The sequence below is a fragment of the Rhagoletis pomonella genome, unplaced genomic scaffold, assembly GCF_013731165.1.
Source record: "Rhagoletis pomonella isolate Grant_MI unplaced genomic scaffold, Rhpom_1.0 Rhpom_scaffold_00002, whole genome shotgun sequence".
NCBI classification, from domain to species: Eukaryota; Metazoa; Arthropoda; class Insecta; order Diptera; family Tephritidae; genus Rhagoletis; species Rhagoletis pomonella.
Genome location: NW_023458556.1, coordinates 16,448,105 through 16,474,084, shown reverse-complemented (window position 1 = coordinate 16,474,084; position 25,980 = coordinate 16,448,105). Strand labels below are relative to the sequence as shown.

Sequence of the window (25,980 nt, the reverse complement as noted above, 5' to 3'; positions counted from 1 at the left end):
ATTATATAAAAATATCTGCATGAAAGTCATTATTATTAGCAAAAAAAGCAGTCAAAGTAGCATATAGCGTTAACCTCAAAACTATTTTTTTTTTGTCAAAACGGTGCCTTATATATTGATAACAATATTTACAGAGATCCAAGTCGATATAAATACCTAAACATTCGTTTCATTGAACGATTAAAATTATTCCGTATATAGTTTTCAAGAATAAGTGTTTCTGTTCCATTTATGATAATTGTAATGTAGAATATAAAAAATTGACATCATTCATTAAAAAAATTTTCTACGAAAACAACCGAAGGGATTTTGGTAATTTTTTATTCGGAAGAGTTGTTATTTAGAAAAGGTTTTGGGGGAAGAAATATTGCAGCACTGGGTGGTTTCCGAAAATTCGGCCGTTTCCACAAATTTAAATTTTCTCAATAGAATTCAAAAAAGAAGAAAGACTGACTGAAATTTCATAGAAGTTAATTTCCTTATGTCTACTGAAGTGTTTTCAATTATTTTTTGCACCGGTTACTGTTTACTTATTATGAACACGTTTTCTTTTAACTAATTTTAAAATTTTTTTGTATGCTACCAGTTAAAACTCTACTCAAAAATAAGAAAACGAAATATTTTTGTACCGATTACCGGTGTTTTGAATGCCGAATTTTTACTTCAAATTAAATTTTTTCTGGCTACTGCAAATTAGCGAAATTTTTAGAAAATAATATCATTTAAAATCGTAAAATTTACCAAAATTTTGCTTGGGCTTCAAAAATAAAGTACATTTTTTAATATTTAATTATATAATTTATAATTTTTTGAAAAGTGCTGGTCACAACATTGCTAAATACATATATAGTGATCAAATAGGGAGACGATATTTTAACAAATTTTTCCTAATTTTCCTAATTTTCTTTTGTTTCTTTAATATTTTTTATTTTTTTTTTTATTAAAGGAATGCCATTATCTTACAAAAACTCATTATTTCCTGTACTAGTATCAGTCGCTGGGGATTCCTGACAAGCAATACTTGAAGATATTATCTTCATACAGACTTCGAAGAGTTATTCAGAAAGTGTTGCGCCATCATTTGTTTAGGCTTAGACCTTATCCGCAATTTAAAAAATCCGTTTAATTAAAAGGAGCATTCGAATAATTTGCGCTCATTATTTTGCTGCAGGGTATAAGATCTATGCAAGTATGATTTCACTTCCTACTTTGATATTATTAAAAATAGCTTTATAGTAAGGTCTTATCTATGCAGCAGACGAAAAATTCACCAAATAATGACCTCAAACAGAATTCGAACAACTCAATGCTGGTTTGGCATAGACAGTTGGGTTATCAGCGGTGTGAATGCCCAACAGCCAGAATTGGGTGGAAACATGATTTATTTTTGGCAACATAGTACGTCCGCATATGGAGGATTGAATATAATATGTGTATGTATGGCTTGCTTGCTGAAAGAACGTCATAAACCAAGAAAAGATTTTTTTAGTTAAATAATTTTTTTAATTTTGTTCAACCACAGAGACACTTCTCAAGTTGGTATACTGTCCCCTTTTATTCAGGTGGAAATTCGTTGTCGTGGCTGTAAGATTTATCAAGCCGAAATTTACACTGCAGCACATATATTCCTCTATAATTATTTCAAGGGCACCCTTGAAAATTTTTGGATTGCTCGTTCTAGCTTCTTCTTTTTTTCTTCTCATTGACCAAAAAGTCCTTTGATCAATAGTAACTTTTGGCGAAACTAAGCACCAGTTGTTGTCTATTTACGGGATCTAGATGGATCTTAGCGAAGCTAACCTAACATAAACTGATCCGATTGAGAAAAAAAACCTGACTGCAAACTTTAAAACCGTTTTTCTCACCTATTTTACTTTTGAAATAACATGTGTCGTTCTTCCGACAAACCAGCGACCTAAGTAAAAATTACAACCAAGTAAATATTGTATGTTGGTTAGTTGGGAAATTACCTCTCAACGTGCGCATACTTAATTGAAATTCATAAAAAATTATTATTTGAATTAAGTCTATTTTAGCAAAAATATCTAATTTGAAATTAATAAAAAAATTGTTCCACATGTCGGCGTCGGCAGTTTAGTGATCTCTATGTCTCTGCAATTGATTGCCTGATTAGAGTACTAAAAACTTCTTAAGTGTTTGAATTAGTTTAAATTTAGCGATTTATTAATTTAATTCTGAGCACTTATGTATATACCATTATATTCATACATACAGGCATATAAATATGTATGTATTTGTAAGCTATGTTGCTTGTACGATGGGAAAAAAGTTGATGATTTTTTTATGGCACTAGCGTGTTGATCTTAGGGAACTCATTCGCGGTAAAAATTTCTAGTCAACACCACTCTGTGACTGCCACAGTGTGTATATAAATATGTACAAATCGTGTGATCCCTGCAATAGTGGGAATATTCCAGCAGAGACAGTTTAAGGTCTTTTGTACGACAATTGCAGCTGTCGTTCAAATGACGAATTAAATTGGCTTGAATCAGTCAAATGAACAAAAACTGCTCGTAAACCAGTCAAGTCGCAAGCAATTGTGGTAGGGAAATTTAATCATTTAAATCACTAAACCTTGCAGAAATTCTTTAATATCGTTTGTAGATATAAAATGGAACAAATTTAATCTGAGAACGTGACAAACTTCAATTCCTTAGTCAAGGTCGCATGCTAATTATAAAAGGACTCATTGCAAGATGATTGTTCCTCCTCCTCCTCCTGCTCCTCCTTTTTTTTACAAGGACTAATTACGTGTACAAGCGCGGAAATGAACTTGGGCTCACCTAAAAACACAATTTGGACTGACTTACCCTATATCACTTCAATTGCCAAAATGTCAATTTCTCTGCTGGCAATTATTTAATCTAATCTACTGAGCGTGCTATTTTTGCAATTAATTAAATCGGATACAGGTGTTATTTTTAATTATATTTTTTTGTGGCAAACCAAATGCTAGCACATGAGGCGTATTTTTGTTTTTGTAAAAAACGAAAATGTGAAATTTTTATATAGAAAATGATAGGAAAATTTCATGATTTTCGATTCGTACAAAAACAAGAATACGCTTCATTAATTTTTATATATGTATGTTTGTATATATTTTTTTCCAAATTTGGTTTTATATTTACCAAAATATAGATAATCAATGTCCCTTTATATTTTCGAAAAAATATTCTGTATGATTGTAGTTAGTGAATACCCACACTGGTGCGTTTACATACCTGCAACGAAAAGAGAAACATTTATGCATCGTTAAGAAATTGCAGTTATTGCTTCTTGTATATCATTGTATTGTCTCGGTGAATGCTTTTTTCAACAAATATTTTAGAAAAAATATTGAGATCTAGAAGTAAATACATATTTATGCAAGAATCAGTTAGGTTGTAATGGCTGGAGAATAGATCGCTGGAATCATTTTTTAGAACATTTTAACCCATTCACTCTCTCAGTAAAGAGTCTTTTGACAAATTTTTTTAGAAAGTTTGCAAAAATGAGATTCGGGAGAACACTAGAGGGTTAAAATGTTCCAGAAAATTTCACTCAGATTGCGATACTGATGACTCAAGCCCATTACCATCACTCTCGAAAAGAGCTATTGATGAACAAAATAAATAAGAAAGCGTAAAATTTGTTGCAAATTTCAAGGGGACATATTTGTTTTTTGTTTTACGTGGAGTTTTATGTTCTTTGTATAAAGATTTTGTCTTAGAAACCTAGTAGTGAAATATTCCGCAAAATAATTTGCTAGAACATTTTAACCCTCTAGCGACCTCCCAAACGCCACTTTATTTAGATTTTCCAAATACGGGTAAAAACGACTCACTCATGAGAGAGCTGATGGGTTAAAATGTTCTACGAAATCATTCCACGCGAAATTTTACTTTATGTACCCAAACTACATATCGAGCCCTAACCGCCAAAATAACGTAAGCGACATTTAAAAAATTTGTTTTTTTTTTATGCAGAACTATTCCTTGAGCATCTAGATGCAATTCTGCATCAAAAAGAAAATTTTGAAAAAAAATGTCGTTTACGTTATTTTGACGGTTAGGGCTCGATATGTATTTCGCTCCGATACGATTTTAAGACTTTTTTCACTTATTCTAGAAACAAACTTAATATTGGCCATATTAAAGTAAAATTTGACCCTGGAATACGAAAAGATTTAAAGGTTTTACTGTAAAGGTCTATGTCTTTCATCCTGAGTTGGAATCATTCCGCCCCCAGATAATGACCCTGAAATTGTTGCACAGTGTAAGTAACGTAAATCTTCTTCTTACCGTTTCTTTCTGGCAGACTGTAGGTGGGTTTTTTAATTTAGTGAATTGATTTATTTGAAATGAATTATAAGAGAAATGGAAGAAACTGTAAAAGATAACAGGAAATGCAAAAAAAAAATAGGTAATCTCAGCCGTAAGCAACCAGCTCATAGTGTTTTTACTTAGAATGCTGTACGATGAACTTAAACTCGCATACACATTCTCATTTTAAATCTCCAACAACAACAATTTTGAATAATTTCATTTTCAATGATATGATTTTAAAATATTTGCAAACGTCAGAATCAAATCATGGCCGACGAAGGAAGCGAACGGGTCTACCTTATAATGTTTGTGTCATTATGTCCCTTGAATAGTTCTCACTTCAGCTTTAAAAAGACCTTAATTTGAAAATTCAAAATAAATAGATTATTAAGGCCGGAAAACCGCCCATTTAAATTAACTAAGTGGCTTTGGCACCAATTAAAATTGTCTATCATTGCATAGGCATCAAATGCAATTGATATATGTACATACTACATGCAAATATAGACAGATGTACATACATACATATACATATGTAAGTATATACATACCCTGCAGCAAATCAAACTAGTTCAGAACTTACGCTGAGCTAGCCTGAAAAGGGACGGTACTGGTTCTTCATCTATCCCAACTCAATGCTTGCAACTGTCTTTTTTAACATGGCGATGTCCTACGAAGTGACAATTGTCGCCCTCTGCAGAACTTTTGAACTTGTTCTGAGCTGACTCTGGCTTAGATGGTTCTGGTACAGTTCATATAACAACAGTTCTTAGATAGTTCAAAAAGGGTCACCTGCGGGCTAGAAAAAATGTGGTTAGTTTTGAGCTGGTTCTAATAAGTATAGTATAGAGCCTTTTCTTTAAATAAGCACGCATACAATTTTGTAAATAAAAATACTTCATTTTATGTTTAAAGAGCTATTTGTTTTGAACTAATTTACTTTTTAAAGCAAACTGTGTGTCAATTATTCCTTTATTTTCTAAAACCGTTATTCTTAAAAATAATTTATATTTGTTACGTATAATGGGTATTTCTGTGATACCTATAATTAAAAATCTGAACTAAGTCGTGTCAAAAAATGAGAAAAACGGTGATATATTGAATGGTTATTCGTGATAACTCAGCGTTAAATTGCATTAAATTTATTGAAATGTAATACATAGACTTTCCGGCATCTCATAAGAAATATAGAATTTTGAAGATTCACAATAGTTGTCATGCTAAATATTTTTCGTAAATTTTTTATTTAAGGATGGCTCATAAGTATTATAACATAAACAAATAAATTCACGTTTCTAACTGTGTTGGAAATTTAGTAGAATTCTAGAAACTGTTATAAAAACTTCAATATTTTAAATCAGTTTATGAGTATGCAGTTCTATAGCCCATTAAATTTTAGTATAATTAATCGCGCTGATTTTTTATAACTCTTTTTACGCACGCTCTTGAAGGCATTCTCATATTTAAATATTTTTGTTTAAGATGCAAGATTATACTTTACTACACTAAAATTTGATGGGCTACAAAACAGAATACTCGAAATAGTTCTATCAAGTTTGCAGCACAGTTAGGAATTTGAATTTAAATGGTTTATGGAGTATGTGACATAGTACTTAAATAAAAACTAAACGAAAAATATTTAATATGAAAAACATTGGAAATTAAAAAAAAATCACTGCATAACTACACATTTCGGGTCAAGGCGAATTTATATAAGGTGGTGTTGTTTAATCAGCTGTGTGTAGCGTTTGATTGTCAAAATTTTATATTTTGCTAGTGAGTGAGTGAAAACGTGAAAGTGTTTGCATTTTCTGTCGCCCTTTTTCATTCGGAGAAGAATAGCTGAAATTTGACAATCACCAGCTAAAACAAAAAAAAAAAAATACAGATAATTGTTGTATTTGTTGAATCGAATATGAATTCGCCTTGTTTCGGGTGCTTAGTGATACATTTACGTATGTACAGTATCGTCCATATCAATAGCACTCACATTTCAAAGTGAGATTGTTTACCACTTTGGTTTATTTTTTTAAATCTGATTAAAAAGTCAAACACTTTGATGAAAAATCGTTAAGTTTAACTTTCGTTTTGTATAAAGTTTTAAAACACGGTTAATATTATTTTATTTTAAGCATGATCATTTAAATAATAAAAATAATTTTAACTCTCAATATATTGTGAATATTTAAAAAATAAATGGTGTACGCAGACCTTTCCTGTCAAGTGTAGCTTACTAAATTTTATATTTTGCATTAAATTTTATACGTACGTAGATATGTATAAAAATGACATTAATGTTACCAATAACGACTTTTTTGGAAATATTTTAGCAGTTGCCCCATAAACTATGTAGAGAATTACATATTAAATAAACGAAAACAGTTTGTTATTAGTTTTAGGGTCTAAGAAAATCGAAAAAATATAGTATATTACATTTGTGCATCTTTTGTCAGCTTTCACATGACCAGGATGAGTAACATTGATGACAGCGCAACTAGCAACATATGAGTTTCAACCGTCCAACTCAGCATCCCTTTTTCAGTAGTTCAGAGACAGTTCTGAAATTTGTAGGGCGGAACTAGCGCTTTGACAGACTGTCCCTAAATTTTGCTGCAGGGTATGTACATAAGCATGCACTCACACACAAAAATTCAAATGTGTACTGAATTCATTTTTATAATCTGATTTATTAGCGCGTTTCTGGGCAATTTATGTTTTATAGCCAAATAAACGAACAAAGACATCATTTAGATTTAATTTATATGCCATTCGCGGTGGCTAGCACCACATACGCCAACAACACATACATTTAGTTATTTGCTAGCTGTTGAAAGGTGGGTAACAGCCGGTGCCTTCCCACGTTATTGGCCGGTTGTGCTAATGAATTTTCACAAAGAAGATTAATATCTCGAAATTTTGTTGACAAAGGGCGCAGATGTGGACAATTTTAACTTGCTGAGTTGTTCGGCAATGATGAAATATATGTATTTGCATGCATATTTGCTTCCTTAATTTGCAGCAAAAATTTTAAATACATACATATTTGAATATAAGTATGTATTCGTAAGGTTTATAATGAATAGCAAACGGGAAAGGAATATTTATACTAAGTATAGCACTGCTAATAAATACAGACCAATGGAGCACAAACTACTGTCCTCGGTTTAATCCGATAATGTGAATTAAATTCTACGAAATTCTACACAATAAAACGCTCTGTACGATCCTCTTTCTCAAGATACACACTAGGGTGGTCCAAAAAAAAATTCAAAGTCGGATTTTTTTTATTTATTTTTGAAACCAAAAAAATAGTTAGCGCTCATAATTTTTAAGTTTTCCATGTATTTTATATGAGAAAAAAAACTTTTCGTAGAAATGGTATATAATTCTTGAAAGGAGATTCCCAGTGATAATATCCAATTGTTTATTTAACCATTTTTTCACGGTAAATATATTTTATAGGTCCGCCAAAAGAGCCGCAAAATGCAATGGGGTACCAATAAAAAAAACCTTAGTATTAAAAAAATGCTTAAAAAAACCAGAGTTTACCAATCGAAAACCATTTCTACGAAAAGTTGTTTCTTTGCCATATAAAATACATGGAAAGCTTTGAGCGCTTTGAGCACTCATAAATGTTTTTTGATTTCAAAATAAAAATTAGGGGTACATTTTTTACGGTATAGAACAATTCTAGGGGATGGGGGCATTAAAATTCCGACTTTACTATTTTTGGACCACCCCAATGTACATGATGATACATGTTAAGCTTACTTATAAGACTTAGTGCCCAAATGTATGCTACATACCTAATAAAATTGTACCAAAAGAGGTAAAAGGCACATCCGCCCTCACATGCACAAAAGTATGAGAAAAAATTTTCTGCACTTCTCAAGTAGCGCATTTTATTTAGAACTTATTGAAGTATTAAATTTTTGCCATCCCGAAAAAGGCTTAACTGACTAAATGTATACGCCAAATACTGCTACGGAATTATCTGTGCATGTATAATTTACTCCGGTCCAATTGAATGCTCCGAAGATCTGCCAGTCATTTCTTTTTGCAGCAGAGTTCAGCCTAAAATTACATTTTGGGGAAAATGCTTCAAGAGGCGATAAGAGTAACTTGGTTGCCATTTATTCAATTCAAAATCTTTGTGAAGCTAGTAAGCTCTAGTTCTTTTTCCTGTTTTAGATGGATTCAATAAAAGCCCGAAACGATATTAAAAGGCTAGGGTGAAAGGATGGAGATCACTTCTGAGGTGGTAATGCAATATCGGCCCATAATAATAATATTAAGAATTAAAGATCTTTAAATTAAAGTCAAACACTGTCTTGACCATTTTCAGCTTGCCATTGAATGCTTCTTTGAAATTTATAATAAATCTTATCAACGCACAGAAAGGGTAACGAAGTCCAAACATAATCCACCACAAACGAAGCTAATGGAATTTTCATTTTCCAGCATGGAAAATCTGATTTTATCCAGTACACAAAGAATGTTCATGTAAAATATATGTATGTACGTATTTGAAAAATCTTCATAACAGAGAATGATTTTTACTCAGGTATGTATGTACATAGGTGAACAGAGAAGAAGAGCTGAAGCATATCTACGCGTTGTTGTAATTCAACACGCCAACTTGTATAATTTTTACAACTTCTTTAACACTATTTACATGCGCACAAACATATATACGTACGTACATTTCAACATACACACACACACACACAGGCACAACGTATGCGTACAGCGCCAAACAAGTCGGAGGTATGCGGGTAGAGAAAAGTGTGAAAGATGCAGGATAAAGCAATGCAGATGCAGGATAATGGCTGAAAGTAAGAGAAAATTCCAAAAAAATTTTTTTTTTTATTTGCCTTCAAGGATTCGCATTGTGTAAATATGCTTTTCCCATCAGATATAATGAATGAATTGCATTTGCATACACACGAATGATTGTGAGGACGTTGGAGGATTCTAGAATTATTCAGAAATGTCACACAGGTAAAGCAATTAAAGCAATGTCATGCAAATAAAAGACGGACTGGTGGTTCTACATACATAAATACATATGTATATATGTATGAATATACAAAAGGGTTGGGCTCTTACAGGGTTAAGACAAATGTTAAATATACACAAATCTAATTACTTGTAAGGTGAAGTATCTTTGATTTTGTAGTATTTTGGGCTGTGAGAATGCAAGCTAGTTGATTTGGATACAAATAAACACAAAAAACGAATGCGGACATAAATAGGAATACAAATAAGATAGAGAAGTAAAAGTAAAAATAAATAATATAAAAAAAACTTTTTAATATACAACGCTTTTATAAATGGACTAAAAAGTAGAAAATAATACTTCTCAGTCCCATAGAATTTGTTTTGATAACTTTTGATTTTGAAATTTTAGCAAAAGTCATTATAAACAATCTATGAAATTGAAAATGAAAAGCGTGGAGCGCATGCAATACAAAGCATTCGATTTAATTGACAATAGTCAAACTACATAACGTAGACCTAAAATTTCTACAGCGAAAGTAGAACTTTGAAATCGATTTTAAGCGGTCGTTATTCATATACCCACATACATACATTCATATATTACTTTTCATATCAATTCAAGTGTATTACATGCACCCACGCTTTTCATTTTCAATTTCATAGATTGTTTATAATGACTTTTGCTAAAATTTCAAAATCAAAAGTTATCAAAACAAATTCTATGGGACTGAGAAATATTATTTTCTACTTTTTAGTCCATTTATAAAAGCGTTGTATATTAAAAAGTTTTTTTTTATTTTATTTAATTTCTACTTTTTAGTCCTGTCTGAATAAAATTTTGCAATAGATATTAAAATAATTCAACGATATTAATAGAAAGGTGCACACACATGCATTTACATATGTACGTACATACAAACGAGCACCAATTAATTTTATTTAAAGAAATGACGTGTCGTCTATTTCCGCTGTAGCAAACGTAGTACATAGGGCGACATCTAGATGTCATCTACCTCGCCCTATTCACTACAGCTGTCGCCCTATGCCCTACTTCACTACAGATGTCGCCCTATGCACTATGCTTTTTTATAGGAACTTTTCAAAGCAAAGCTTTATGGTGTCGGACACACAACATTGAAAGTTTCTGGAACACAACATTGCAAGTTGATAAAAGCGTTGTAATATCGATAAAAATCGATAGCAATAAACAAATTAAAATAAAAACCAAAACAAATGCGGACATAAATAAAGAAATTAATACGTTGAAGAAGTGAAGTTATTTAGAAGGCGATAAATATTTTTAAAAACCCCAAAAATGTTTAATATATTGAAATCTGCCCACTAAAACTTTTGGCAATAATTCGACCGCAGCGCTTCCAGGTGTGGAAATTTTATGCTGGAATTTTTTTTTGAAAGAATTTTAAAAATAAATACGAACTATCCAAAATAAATTGATTCCAGTTACGGCTGGCGGGCCATTTTTCTGTTAAGAATATACCGCACAGCGAATATATCTTCTAAAAATATATCAACTCAGCGCCACCTATCGGCCTAAAATATTTAATCTTTAATATTTAAAGATGCCAATAAATTTCGTTTTTTCTAAGATATGGCTTTTGAGGCCTTTTGCATTTATGGTGATTTTTTTAGGGTCATTAGTGCACGAATTTCTCTTCAACTTGCCCTGTGCACAGACATGTACGTAAGTTTGTAACAATATGTATTAACATGAACTCATTAATGAATTTTAAGTTCGCATTCAGCTTGTACGTACATGTCTTATGTATTTGGCTTTACGTGGTGACACATGGTTGCATGCAACGCAAGTATAGCAAACTAAATGCTCGCGTTTTACAGCGGTATTTGCGTGTAAGGCATTGCATGCCACATGTAGGTGTCATCCTTCATTTTCATGCATTCCTGAGTGGCAAATTTTACGGAAAATTTTTAAGTGGCGCACACCTCCACCTCTCGTCAGGTGCGACGTAATTGATTACGAATTCGTGGCGTTGTTCACGGTGAGATGTACTCGTACCTTGTACATATGTACGTAAATATGTAGCACGCAATGGAGGTAATGAGAAAACTCATAAAAGGTAAATACACAAAAAAAAAAAAAAAATTGTACACGCTTCTTAAACAACAAGTGAAAAAGAAGATTTTCCAGGCGTTCTGTGTGCAAATAAGATAAATAAGGTTGCTAGCGTATGCAATCAGTAGAAAAGTAAGAATGAAATACATAGCAAGCAATCGATCAAAAAAACAATGTTAATTGAAAAATAATGTGTAAGTATGGATGTGATTAATTGGCGGGCACATCCCTTGAAGCAATCTCCAGTTTTAATAAGATTTTTTTTTGAGAAAATTTCCACAAGGACTTTTGCCTTTGCCGGTTGTGAGGCATTCTTCATTTTAACAATAAACAAATCGGATTTTTTGCATATACATATAATATATACAGCTATGGTCAAAGATTTAGTACTAACATTCAAGATGATATTTTTAGCAACTTATTATTATTTACATATTTATTTTTAATAGTTTTATTTAAAATATATGTAATTCAGTCTATAACAGAAACCAATTAATGAAAGTTTCAAAGCTTGAAGAAATTTCACAAAAATTTTTGAAACTTCAAACACTTTCGGGTGTGCAATTTTGTAACCCATTCAATTTTAGTCTAATAAAGTGCAAGTTTCAAATAGCTAAAAATTACCGTTGATTTATGGGATTTTTTTTTCGTTTTTTTTTTGTGTCGAGTATGATGGGCATTTCCTTCAATATAATGTTTGAACAAAATATATTTTTACATGGAAGAAAATGCACAACACCCTCGAAAAAAATTCCTAAAAATCAAAGGTATTTTTAGCTACTTAAATGTTTCATCTTTCTAGAAATTCTGATTAAAATGTTTGAAATTTTGATGATGATTTTTTTATTGAAAATAAATAAACAAACATATTTCAGTTGCAAACAATGTCATTTTGTATTTCGGTACTAAATCTTTGACCACAGCTGTATAAAATTCTAAATACGGTAAACGTTTTAAGGTAGTCTTTCTTTGTTCCTAGCCAAAAGAACCCAATATTATACAAGAATTGTAAACATTTTGTCTGGAAGTAGGCAACATTTTATTCGATGTTGTAAAAGGCCAACACTCCTATCTTTTTTTTTAATCTAATCAACATAATTTTCTTTAAGTACGACGACTTATTAAGTACTTAAGCTGTACTTATGTATGTAGCCAACTCTGCTATCAAAATTTATCCGTCTCATGCATATTGCCGCCTCTGGTATACAGGTGGGTCAAGGATGGAGAACAGAGTAGACGCGTGTGCTTATGGAACCGCCACTAGACTGTCCGTTCGAACAGGATGTGCTAGATGTGCTAGAAATCTCGAGATGTGGCACACTAAACCCTGAAATGTGTTTAAGCATCCCTTTATAGTTATATTTTCAGACAACCAAGTGGCTAATAAAATCCTATCCAATAGGATGATCATCTCTAAGCAGATCAAGGAGTGCTTCGACACTTTTCAACTCTTCACAGCAAGAGTTGCTGGGCGCTAGGCAAATTGTGAGGCCGGAATCACTTTGGGGACTCAATTGGTTTTCTTCGCATCATCGAAGCATTAACTCAGCTGCGATAAAAGGAGAAGACTATGGCTTAAGGATTGCTTTCACTGTGTCAAATTTAATAGCATTTTTCGTCAAGCAAGTAAAAACACATTGCCAAATTAGACTGTGGCGGCGAAACGAGGGGCTAAAGTGGAACTTTGCATTTTTAACGTAGAGGCCTTAAAAATAAAAGAGGCTGTAAATAAAAATGTTTCTTTTTGAAAGAATTTGCCACCATCTTTATGACCATTACAAATACAAATTTGCACTAACTCTGCTCCAAATTTCAAGTCGCAATAAAAAAAGAGATTACTTTAACTCTAAGCCAGCATTCATCCACTGGTTCGACTAAAAGGTTTACATAAAAAAAAAATCGTTACTAATGTCCCCCGGCATTAATGAAGTGATTCACAACATTCTCACGTTCATAGACCATTCTTTATGACTTAAGGAATTATACATACATACATACATACATATTTACATTGTATGTAATACTCAATTTAAAATTCAACACCAAAGCAAGTAAAATGCTCCATTGTTCACGTTGATCCCTCGAGCTAAGCCCGCTCTTCCGGCAGAGTGCCAGCTTTAGCGCTTGCAATGGAACACAATCGGTTGCGGCGGTAATGGCAGGTTTCCGCTATTTTATTTTATTTTGACGTTTCAATTCCATCCTGACTGATAGATAGGAGCAAGGCTATGTGCATATGCATACAGTAACGGTCATATCTGTGGCACCCCATTTCAAAGTGATATTCTTTGCCACTTATGTATGTTTATTTATTTATTTATTTTTAAGAATTTTCAATTAAAATACAGTTCATTCTCTAACAAAACCCATACACATAAACGCATTTTTAATAAATATTGTAGAAACCTTGCAAACCATTTTTTCAGAGTATTCTGCATTGTAAAGAAATTTTAAAGAATTCGTTAAGATTTAATTCGATTTTTTGCCGAATTTTCTAAAATGAAATAAATTACGCACACTTCCAATCTTTTACGAAATTTCGGAAGAAAATCTGTGAAGCAACGAAAATAATGGTGCTATGTGAAGAATATCTTTTAGAATTTTTCCAGAATTTTCTTTATTTTTCGTACAGAAATTTCTTTACGAGTTCGTGTCCAACCACTTCATATAATTTTCTTTGAAAATTCGTAAAAAAATCGTTACAGAAATGAGATACTCCTAACGATTTCCTTAAGATTTCGGGAACTTTGGTTTGCAGGGAAGCTACAAAAAAAAAAGAAAAAAAATAAATAAAAAATCCACCCGAAATTCAAATTTTTCGCATATTTTTTGAGTATACAGTTTATTCGTTCGTGGAAGAGCAAACGCGATAAAAAAAATTCTAAAAAATCAACCGAAATTTTTATCCACTGGAAACTTGCACATTATCAGACTAAAATTGAATGGCCTATAAAACTTTATGCTCAAAAAAATTTGAAAAAAAAATTTGAAATATTTGAATTTCGAGTGATTTTTTTTGTGTAAAAAAAAATTCTAACACTTCTGAAAAAAATGTTGAAAGTTTTAAACTTAGGTTTACATGGGTTTTGTTAGAGAATGAATTGTATTTTAATTAAAAATTTTTAAAAATAAATAAATAAAAATAAGTGGCAAACAATATCACTTTGAAATGGGAAGCTATAGATATGACCGATACCGTATACATACATGTACACAAATATATAGATTTTCCGTCGAGTTACAAAAACGTATGTATGTATTTATGCAGTCAGGGAGCAACAATAGCCGTCAGAGCGAAGATGAACGAGTACAAGAAGTGGAAAAGTAAATAATATACATATGTATGCATATATAAAAGAATGGAAAGTGCAGGAAAGAAAAGCATAAAAAGCGGAAATGCAGCTCGGAAAACCAACAATAGACGTGAGTTGCATGCATGCGCCAGCAATCGAAAAGGATGCAAAAGGAGCGAGTTGAAACAGCATACGGCAGCCGACAAAGCAAAATATACTTAAGCAAAAATAAATTGCGAAAATTAACAGAAACGGTGGAAAATCCACCAAAAATGTTTACACTGCTGTAATGCGCTGCGATTTGACTTGGTGAAAACGCAAAAATTCGTTGCTTACAAGCTTGTTGTTGTGAAATTGTGGGCGAGTCGTTTTCCGCTGGCGAGTGCGCCCAAAGTTCTTAGAAAGTGCGGAATAATGGTTTACAAATCCATATACACTACATGTAAATTTATACGAATTTATATGTGTATGTAGGTATCCACATATTCACATTGAAATTTCTTAGCGCATCTGCCGGTTACGCTACCGCAAGAACGAGGTTCTCCACAACATTCAAAGTGAGATATGTATGAGCAACAACGCCATTCCATTTTATTTCGAGGATTAAATTTTCGAGGTTTATTGCGTATTTTCTTACAAGGAAAAATTCGCTTGAAACGTAGAGAACTTGATAATGCTTGAACACAATAATTTTGAGAAGGTGCTTGTGCGTTTCATATTAATTGCTAAAATCCGGGCCCGTGTAGCACACTGACATTGTACGCATTTACAGATAGCGAAATAAGTGCGCCCAGTAGACGTTACCAGAAAAAATTGGTCGCCGAACACCTTCGACTCTGAAGTATTTTTGCAAGGAAATTTATATTTTTTTATTTTTTTCAAGTACCCCATGTTTATACCGGCCGTTAGGATTGCCAAAATCGAACACCAAAATGGATTCCTCAAAATGTACAGCATGGCTACAGCATTAAGCGCCATTACCACACAGATAAGCGAACTAACGTCGACCTTGTGATAGAATGGTACTAATCGCAGTTGACCTGTCGAAGACGCCCTGGTCTCGTCGCTTCCAGCTTGGACGAAACGGTCGATAATCATCATCTGTGTGGACGTCAATAATCAGTCGAATTTCGTAACGCCAAGACCAAGCCGCGAAGAATTAAAGAGGTGGTCACTCAAGGCAGCATACGCTAACGACACTGTTTAATCTTTAATCTGCACATGGCAAAACTCCATCCTCCGCCAGCCGGAGGCAAGTTGGTTGGAGATGCCGATGATTGCACAATAATGACGACAAGCCCAAATATCGACAGCCTTTGTGAGAAGATAACCGACCATCTCACCGATACATCAAATTTCGTCTCTGCAAAGAACTTCAACATCTCCGAAATCGCGAAATCTACCGCCAAATCCTTCATCACATGGACCAAGGTGATCAGGCTCGAACTAGAAGTTTTCGTTGATGGCGCCAAAATACCGATAGTAAACCTGTTTTCCTTCTCCGCGTACGCCTCAGCAACCTGCAACAAACTGCAAGCCGGAAACAAAGTCACTAAGTCGCTAGCCGGCAGCACCTAGGGAGCCTACAAAGAGACCCTGCTCACAACCTATAAGGCAATCGGCCGGCCTGTGGCAAACTATGCAGCGCCAATGTGGTCGGTAGTAAGTAGCGACACGCAGTGCAGAAATCTACAGGCTGTCATCTTGTGTCTTCAGAGCATAACCTCCACGAAGCAAGCCAGATGCTGGCGATGAAAGAACACAACACCATGAAAAAAGAAAAAAAGCACTTCAAAAGGGTTTAGGCGGATTCTATCAAACAGTGCCTACAAATATGCAACGAACAATCTTTTCTCAATATACATTTGGGTTGTGGGTCAGTGGAGAACCAATAAATATTCCAATTTTTAATGAAGATTCTCAAGTGTACCTCAATTAAAGAACCAACCTATTCTCAAACAAAAGGGTATCAAAAACATCCGTGTACTCCACTTGAGAGAAGCTTGGATATCAATTTGATTTCAAAACTTTATTCAACTTTTAGAAAGACCTTGAAAAAATGTTGTATATCCACTTGAGAATCAATAATTTTTGATATCGTCATGCTAAGCAGGCAGTTCCTAATCGCCTACTACCGACATGATCAAACGAACACACTTGCTAGAAGCCAAGGCATTTCAGAAGACATCTCCACGAACTGAAGGATGAAATCCAGGACAATGTACAACAACAACTGGACCCGACTCAGCGCAGACAGTCAATCAATGACTTTGCCAGAGGGACTAACACCATCTTCAAAAACTCTCGACTCGTGAAGGTTGTCAGCGGACTTCAGAGCTTGTATTTTGCCGTTACCGTTAGTTGAGCGTGACGACAATGCTTGAATGATTGTACATAGGCATGGCTAAGTGCCGCTGCAACAACAAATCTACCCTCAAACTTCTTAACAGAATTACAAATATTTTTTGCCACTTAAGATATTGTTTATTTTATTTGAATAAAATTTTGCCTTGTGGCCACCTTTAATAAGAAAAAAAATCACAGAGTTTTTCTCAAGTCTTCAAATAAGTAGACTATTTAAAGAACTGTTTCATTTTCAGCACACAATTCAATTTAATTGGAAAGCTTCATGCCAGGTTAGAAAGTCAAATTAAATTTTGCCCTGTAGTTAAATTTCTTCTATTCGTTTTAATAAATAAAATGTATTTGATACATTTTTGTCAACAAGTTTCCCACTTGACAGCAGTCAACCAACAAACGAAGTAAAGCAAACGCTACAAAATTTATTCAATCTGACATCCGGCTATCCTCGCCTTTGTAGCGAAAATAGTAAATTTAATGAAACACAATTTCTTTTGGCTTACAAAATTTCCCAGAAGTTACAAGTTTTGGCAAATGACACAAACAAATATTTCCGCTCCTTTATTGCCGCTCCTTTTCGTTTTCCAATTGGATGTACCTACATACATTTGTATGTACATTAGGGTGGTCCAAAAAAAAGTAAAGTAGGAATTTTCATGCTCTTACCTCCCTAGGATTGTTCTCTATTGAAAAACATACTCCTGTTAATTTTATTTTGAAATCAAAAAAATATTTAGGGGTCGCTCATGGCGTTCAAAGTTTCCACGTATTTTATATGGGAAGAACAACTTTTCGTAGAAAATTCTGGTTTATTTAACCATTTTTTAATACTAAAGTTATTTTGTTGTTCTACGAAAAGTGTTTTTTTTCCATATAAAATGCATGGAAAACTTTGAGCGCTTTGATTTCGAAACAAAAAAATGGGGTGAATTTTTTCGGTATAGAACAATCCTAGAGGGTGAGAGCGTGAAAATTCCGATTTATTTTTTCACATGCATTTTTAAACCACCCTAATGTTTGTATTGTGGATTTTTTTTTTATATATGTAAGTTTGTACGCTTGTTTACACAATACATTTCTAATATTATCTAATCATCTATTCTTTTTAGAATTTAAGCAGTCTTTGCGGTGGATTTGTTAGCAAAGTTGAATATTAACTTTGTAGGAAACGCTAACTTAGGTGGACAATATTTCATTTGTCCAGCAAGCGAATAAATAGCAGTTAATAAGAAATTTACGCTCAGTTAAAAAAAAAAAACATCCTAGCGGAAGTCGCAGGTGCAGTGATGCTAATTAGGGTACTCAGTTCACTTGCTTTTTTGGTGAGCGGGGAGGAAGCGCGTCGAAAAGCGGCAGCAGCTGACATTACAAAGCAATAAAATTCGACTAATTTTGGTAGTCTAGTAACAAAGCAAGAAAACTGTAATTAGGAAATTTGCTGCCGTTTAAAAAGTTAATGAGCTTGCGTCCGCTGCCTACTACCTTTTTCGTACTTTTCGTAATCTGCATCTTTCACAACGGCAACTAATTTTGTAAGTTATACCGGCTATTAATTTCGCAGTGAAAATTCAAGGTCTACGATAACACTTAAGTTCTTAGTACTTACAAACAGATTGATTTTGATTTAGTAGTACGAGTAGCAGTAGGCAGTTTTTAACAAAGAGGCGTTTCGAAAATAAATAGATAAGCTCTTATCAGACTTAAGCTTATCAGCTCTATTAAAACGTCAGAACTCTTCAGTTTTGTTGTCTATCATCTAGATAAGTAAACAATTTAAGTTAGATTAAAGCCGCTGTTATCAGGCGAGTGCCTGTGTATTCTTATCAGATAAAGTTTACCTTAGACGCTCGCCCACTTCAACCACTCATTGGGCGACAAAAAAAAAGTGTTTCTTACTCTTGCTTGACCTTTTCGTAGAATTCATGAAAATTGCCAATATTGTTAAGCCGAACTACAGGTATACAAATAAATTTTAAATGAAATCAAAGACTGTTCTTTGAGGCCTAAGTAGAACACGCTCCATCAATACTGTGAGTACTGGTTCCGGCGTTTCAAAAGTGGTGATTTTGACACAACCGATAAGGCGCGGAAAGGAAGGCCATCAAAGCTGTAGACGCCGAGTTGGAGGCAACTTTAGTAAAAGAAGACCAGTGCCAAATCCAAAAAGACTTGCGGCGATATTAGGCGTGACTCAACAAGACCTTTAATGGTGATTGAGGGCGGTTAGTATGGTCCAGAAACACGGAAACTGGGTGACTCATGAACTCAATCCAAGATAAGGCGAACGGCGTATCACTGTTTCCCAAATGCTCCTTCAGTGGTACAAAGTGATGCCAGGTTTGTATTGTTCTTTCACCGGCGATGAAAAATGGATTCATTACAATAATCAAAAGCGCCAGAAGGCGTATGTTAAGCACTCGATTCCGGAATAGCGACACCAAAGCTAAATATCCATGGCAGCAAGGTAATACTGAGCATTCGGTGGGACAAGAAAGAAATCCTGTATCACGAGCTTCCAAAAAGTGGGTAGACGATCGATGGGGCTCTGCACAGACAACAATTAATGCGATTCAAGTAAGCGATTGTGGCAAAACGGCCGGAAAGCGCATACAGACATGAGTCACGATGGCTACCGAGGTGGCAGTGCAATACCGGTTTATTGATACAGCTAAAGATTGGCTGCCAAATCCGAAGAAACTGAGCTGGAAATCAGCAATGCATAGCCCGAATCGGAAAGCGCCACAAGCCTTTGCTCAGGGTCGATGGCTTTCTATACAGATGGTTCTAAACTAAGCGAAAAAATAGACAGCGGGTTTCACGCCAGTGAACTCGAACTTAATCTCAGTTATTGCTTACCGGAACACTGTAGCGTTTTTCAGACAGAGCTAAGCGCCATTGCGGATGCCGCTTGGTGGCGTACAGCTTCCATTCTTCCAGCACGGCCTATCACTATATAAACATTCTGACAGCCAAGCTGCTAATAATTCTCTAAAATCCAACAGAACAGCGTCCAAAGCAGAATGTAGAATGCATGCGTATAAAAGCTTCGTGACTATTTTATGGTTCCCTGGACACAGGAATATTTGCAGCAATTGCATGGCAGACGACTTCAATAGAAAAGGGACGGAAATATTCATGGTCAATTCTGTTCAAGACGTGGGCATACATACCCCTAAACTCCTGCAAACACAGATTAAAGACTAAACAAATTGGAGAGGTAAATACCAGCTAGGCCGTGGAAGCCACCTGTGAGACCGCCACATAAGTTTGGCCCAAAGTTCATGTAAATCGATTTAAAGCCCTCACTCGGCTAGACCGCTCCTCTCTAAGAGTAATAGTCGGGGTAATAACCGGACACTGCATTATGGGACACATGGAAAGAGACTGGGATGACCAACCAACGATTTTTAGACGAAGAGGTGGAGAGTATCGAACACTATCTCTGCTACTGTTTCACCCTGGCCATGGCGCGCAACCAATTCTTCAAAAAGCCGGTTTTAGATTGCTTAGCTGACCTAAACAAAGCGAAAATTTTCGGCTTTCTGTGCAATGTAAAGCGCACTCGGTGGTTCAATTTCTAAGACAAGGGATGGAATAAAGCATGCGGGCGCGGTTTCCAAGACACAAACTACTTCTTCGCATCCGCATAGATATCGGATGCGGTACTCTTGGATCTCCTCTGTTTCATTGGGGCTATCAGGTGGTTCAGCAGGTTATATAAATATTCTCAGTAATCACTTAGTGTTTTCACTCTAGCACATCGCTATTGATTACTTGCACGCAACTGTTTGTATACTCAGCTGGATTATGCAAATATCCTTTAAGAATGAGTTAATGACTAGTTGGCGTGAAAATTAGCAGTTATATTTAAGATTTCTACATGTGCTTTTTTTATGTAAATATTGTGTAAATATTTACCTATACGTACATTAGGGCAGGTCAATTTTTTTTTGACCATGCGCGTATAGCATAACAAAATCTAAATTGATTTTAGACCCATGGTTTCATCGGCAAATTTGCTTAGAATTACATGTAGAATCCTCCTATGCTATACGCGCATAAATCTTCCATACAAATTGACCCGCCCTAACACACATATTTTAACAAAAACTTTCCAGCACAACGATTTTGTGAAAACCAAACTAATTGAAAGACGAAAAATTTATTTCACTCAATGCGCTATTATCCAATTTCACAATACTCGCGTTGACTGCTGTTGTTAAAAAAAAATGTTTTCCACAACGTCATCAAGTTTGCTCTTGTTAATTGTTTGCTAAATTTGTGCTATATGTAGATGTATGCGAAACGTATTGCACCGAATTGGGGAATGAAGTATAAAGCAAAAGGAAGGGATGATTCATTGTTAAAGCTTTAAATATGTATTCGCTTAGCAGGTGATTCGAATAAGAATGACGCAATTATGCAGCTATGGATGTACTTTCAATTAAATGATTTAATGTCTTGATGATTTGCCTAAGGTGATTGAGTCGGTTTTTCGAACCCGGTTTCAACAGGTTTTTTGAAATCCTTATTTTTCGAATATCGGGTAAACCGGAATTTAACAATCAAATAAACCGGGGTTTCACCTAGTTTATTTATATACCGGAATAGACAAGTTTTTTTTATTAATTTTATATATTAATGACATACTGGAAAATTTTAGAAATTTTTATTATTTTTTTTATAAAAATATAGTTCATTCAATAGCAAAAACCAGCAGAATTAATTTTAGACATATAAAACTCGGAAAAATTCAAGGAATAAAAAAAATGTTCATCAAAATATTCAACTTTTCAATTCGAATTTTAGAAAATTTTTGAGTATGCAATTTTGTAGCAAGTTTCAAGTCTCTAAAAATTGCCGCTGATTTTTGACAATTTATTTAGTCGAGGGTATTGCTCAATTTCTTCTATATAAAAATAGATTTTATTCATGCGTTATATGGAAGAAAATGCTTAACACCCTTGACGAAAAAATTCTCAAAAATCAACGGTAATTTTTAGAGACTTGAAACTTGCCCCTTATTAGTGGGCTACAAAACTGGAAACTCAAAATTCGTCTAAGAAATCGAATTGAAAAGGTTAAAATTGAATAGAAAATGAAAGCAAAGGCAAAGTGGAAGGTTAAAAGGACCAGTCTGCATTCGGCATGAACGGGCTTTCGCCAGTTCAGAGAGAGAAAAGTGGCAGAGTTTTTTTGTCTCGGACCAAAACCGACAAACGGTTGTAGTGCCAAAAAACCAAATTTTATAAGCAAAAAAAATTAAAAAGTTATCAGCAAAATTTGCACTTACCTATGTTCCAGCTTACGCTTGTAACCCTGAGCGGGTGCCTCTGTAAGTGCGCCATTCTGATGAACCATCTCTTGCTGACCAGGCACGGATAGAGTGTTGACGCTGCTAATAGCTCTGCCACCACCACCACGGTCTCCAACAGCGGCACCACCACCGCCACCGCCACCGCCACCGCCACCGCCATCGCCATCGCCGCTACCATTCAAATTCCTGCTGCCATTTGCTATAGCATTTGCGCCAGCGCTACTATTTGTTGCCATTGATGTTCCAATGGGATTTTGTATCTCAAAAAAGTCTTGTAATATATCTGGCATACTATTCCGTTTAATTAATAAATAACGGGCACGTTGTTTTTGGAATAGTCTTTGCAAAACGCTATTTTTAGTAACAGAACCGACAACTGATGAAGTAAACGTTTTGAAGCGACGCTGATAAGCGTTAAATGAACGATAGATATAGTAAAGTGAGTAATTTTAATTAAATAAGTGTTCGTAATTGTTTTGCTTGTATGTGTGCGTGTGTTTGTTTGCGTCACTTGTAAAAAGGCTCTGACACTACAAAAAAAAAAACAACAACTTGGAATGTGCCGCCGTTTGCTATTTTCACTTCACCGTGTGAATATCTAGAATCGAACCGTCTCTGTGGGTAGGTGTTGTCTAACTGGAATTACTTAGCGTTGAAACGCTCCCAATTTACGAGCAAAACACACGTTTTTACGCTTATTAAATAGCTGAGCGAAGGCAAAAAAGGTGATATAATTATGGAAAAAAATTCTAGTACGTAATTGTGTTACACCTTATCAGCTGGGTAGGTCGCTTATCATGTGCTGTGTTTGTACAAAAACAAATAATGGCATGAAAGAAAACTGCGAAAAATAAAATTTATAAAGACAAGCTCAACTCACTTAGAGCACTCAGTTTCAGCTGTTGACACTCCGGCCTATACACTCACCCACCCGCCCGTTCATAAAGCTTTCGGTGGGCGCATGAAAAAGAAAACAAAAAAAAACACACACAATGGAAACACGCTTTCTGGCGATCTGTTCCTCCTCTCTCTATGTATCTCTGAGAGATCGCTCACGCTCACTATAAACTTCACGATCCACGATCAGTGTTGCCAAGCGACCATTAACTGCCGGTTTTACAAGCAATTTAAAAAGCGAGACAGACGAGCACGCTTATGCAGATAAACTAGCACATAAATACGCATAATCGAGTAGAATTTTCATTTATTTCATTTTTATTCATTTTATTTTATAAGTTCTATATTTTTTTACGTTGCTTTCAGTTAGTTGTTGACTTTTTAATAAAATTCAACTCTAAAAATTTAAATTAACTAATAGTAAAATAAAAAAATATGATATAAAATAAAGCGAATGAAAACAAAGTAAAGTGAAATTAAATAAATAAATAAAAAATAAATAAATAATAAAAACAAAAAATTTGTTGGCAATCGCTCCAACCGAGGATCGAACCTGGCGACTCTCACCACTCGGCTATCTCGGACGCTAAACTGGCTTCTTTGTTTGCTTACTTGTACAAAAGACAACAGCTGGCCTTTTTTACCAGTGCTGTCATCGAAAATGCCCCGGATCCGAGTTGATTCCCAAACAAATTTCGTACATTTGTTCGGTTGCTTATGCGCATTTGCAAGAGGAAAATGCATGAGTTAATACAACTAAAGGCTGTTTATGCAAATAAGCGGGCCCGTTTATCACCCGAATAAGTAAAAAATGATCTTTCGCCTTCTGTCAGTTTTCATATTAAATTCAACTAAAAAAAATGATTTTTTACTTAAATTACTTTCGTGAAACTGGCTATAAATTATCAAAAATCAGAAAACTAAAAAAATTAAGAAAACATTTTTTTTTTTTGACGGGAGACTCATTTTTAATATATTTTCATTTGAGATACTGCGTTTTGAACCGAGTTTCTGAGATAAGGCGCTCTTCAACCAAATTATGAAGCAGGGTGTTCTTGAAAAGTTTTCTCATATAGGGCGTTTTCGAACTGGCTGCCGAGGAGATAGGGGTTTCGATATGAGGTTACATTAAATGGATGTTTCTAGATAGAAAATATTCCAGTCTCAATCAGTTATAAATGAATAAAATTCTTCCGACTTTTTTTGCTTCTATTTTGTTATAATTAATTTTTCTTCACGAATATCACGCGAATTTTTAGTCGGTTGAAACGTATGGGCTATAAAACTGCATACTCAAAAATTTTGTAATCATTCAGACTAAAAAGCTCGAAATTTTGTTAAATTTTTCTAAATTTTGTATAAAGTTTGAAGCTTAGATTTATATATAAGGTTTTGGCTAAAGCTTGTTTAATATTTTTATAGAAAAATACCTTGAAAGATATTGCCAATATTTGAAAAAAAAAAAAATCAACATGTGAACACTTATTTGAGTTACTGTATATCCAAAAGAATACCGCATAAAGTCGTGGTTTCTATTTGTTTCCAATTTTTTTTGTTTTATTTTAATTAATCTGATGTTAAAACCACATATTTGGAAAATCTGCAAGCGCTGCCGGACGTCTTTATAATGAAGGTTTTTTATATGAAATTTTGGTTGAATATCTTCAATTTAAGATTTTGACGATATTTTTAAAAAATAAGTAATTTTGAAGATAAATGTGCGATTCTGGCAACACTGTCTACGATAAGCGCGCCCACTGAGATTACCTTGCTTATTATGACTCTCTAGCTAACACGCTCGGTATTTCATATAACAAAATTTATGCGTCGTTATTTCTGGACTTGTTCACGTTGCAACTTTTTATTTTCAGTGCAATTCTCTGTTGTTGTTATGAAATTTCTTTTGGTGCAATCTTTTGAGGAGGCATAATTTGTATCCCAAACACTTTTCATGCGTAAATTAATGTTTTAAATGAGTTATCATTCGAGATATTTTGGGGGATAAGAAATAGTGGATATTTGCAATATTTGTAATTAAATTTTTTTTCCACAAAACTTTTTTTTTTTAATATTATTTCTGTTTATGTTTCGTTTGTTAGTCTACTCTATTATTATTCGCATCAGCGGTTCACTTTGTTCGCTGCTTTTTTTCGATTTCTGATTTTGTTTGTCCATCATAAACATGCCAAAGCAACAAAAAAAAAAATATATATATGCATATCCACGTCTAAGTAGCAGCTACACAGAACGTAGTATACATAAGTACCTATGTGTGGAAATTTTTTTATATTTCTTGTGAGCGACAAACACGCAGAATGGATGTGTAAACAAAAGCTTTGTTTCCGCTGGCGGTTTGAAGCAGAAAAATAATTTTAATTCTTTTATGTATTTCAAATTTTTACGAATTATCAAAAAAGCTCGATTTTTTTATTGCACATTGTTGTTCCGATTTGTATACCTATTTATTTTATTAATTTGTTTTTCCGAAACTACAACCTACGCGCCGCTGCAATCAATAAATTAACGAAACTTGATTTTGCCGTTTGTAAAAGAAAGAAACAAAAAAAAAGCGATCACGTAAAAATTCATGTACTTTTCCATACGAGGTTTGCCATTCAACTGATCGTAGCTCACCAGCAGCGCATTAGCTCGATATACATACGCGCACTTCCTCATGTAGGCAAATGAAAAAAA

The 25,980-nt window shown here is 34.1% G+C and overlaps 1 protein-coding gene across 10 annotated transcripts; it reads right to left on the bottom strand.

Annotated features, from left to right (window-relative positions):
• Positions 1-3,155: 3,155 nt before the first annotated feature.
• Positions 3,156-25,980, bottom strand: LOC118733154 (RNA-binding protein cabeza-like). Of its 10 annotated transcripts, none has more exons than XM_036462422.1 (3): positions 25,745-25,980; positions 22,366-22,740; positions 3,156-3,242 (listed from the first exon to the last, which is right to left on the bottom strand). In XM_036462422.1, exons 2-3 carry the CDS (start codon positions 22,677-22,679, stop codon positions 3,164-3,166), a joined length of 393 nt encoding a protein of 130 aa, XP_036318315.1. In that variant the 5' UTR covers positions 22,680-22,740; positions 25,745-25,980; the 3' UTR covers positions 3,156-3,163. The 10 variants fall into 10 exon arrangements, with proteins under 10 accessions (XP_036318315.1, XP_036318309.1, XP_036318312.1 ...); XM_036462416.1 differs by having other exon boundaries at positions 22,366-22,919; positions 25,745-25,979; XM_036462419.1 differs by having other exon boundaries at positions 22,366-22,765; positions 25,745-25,979.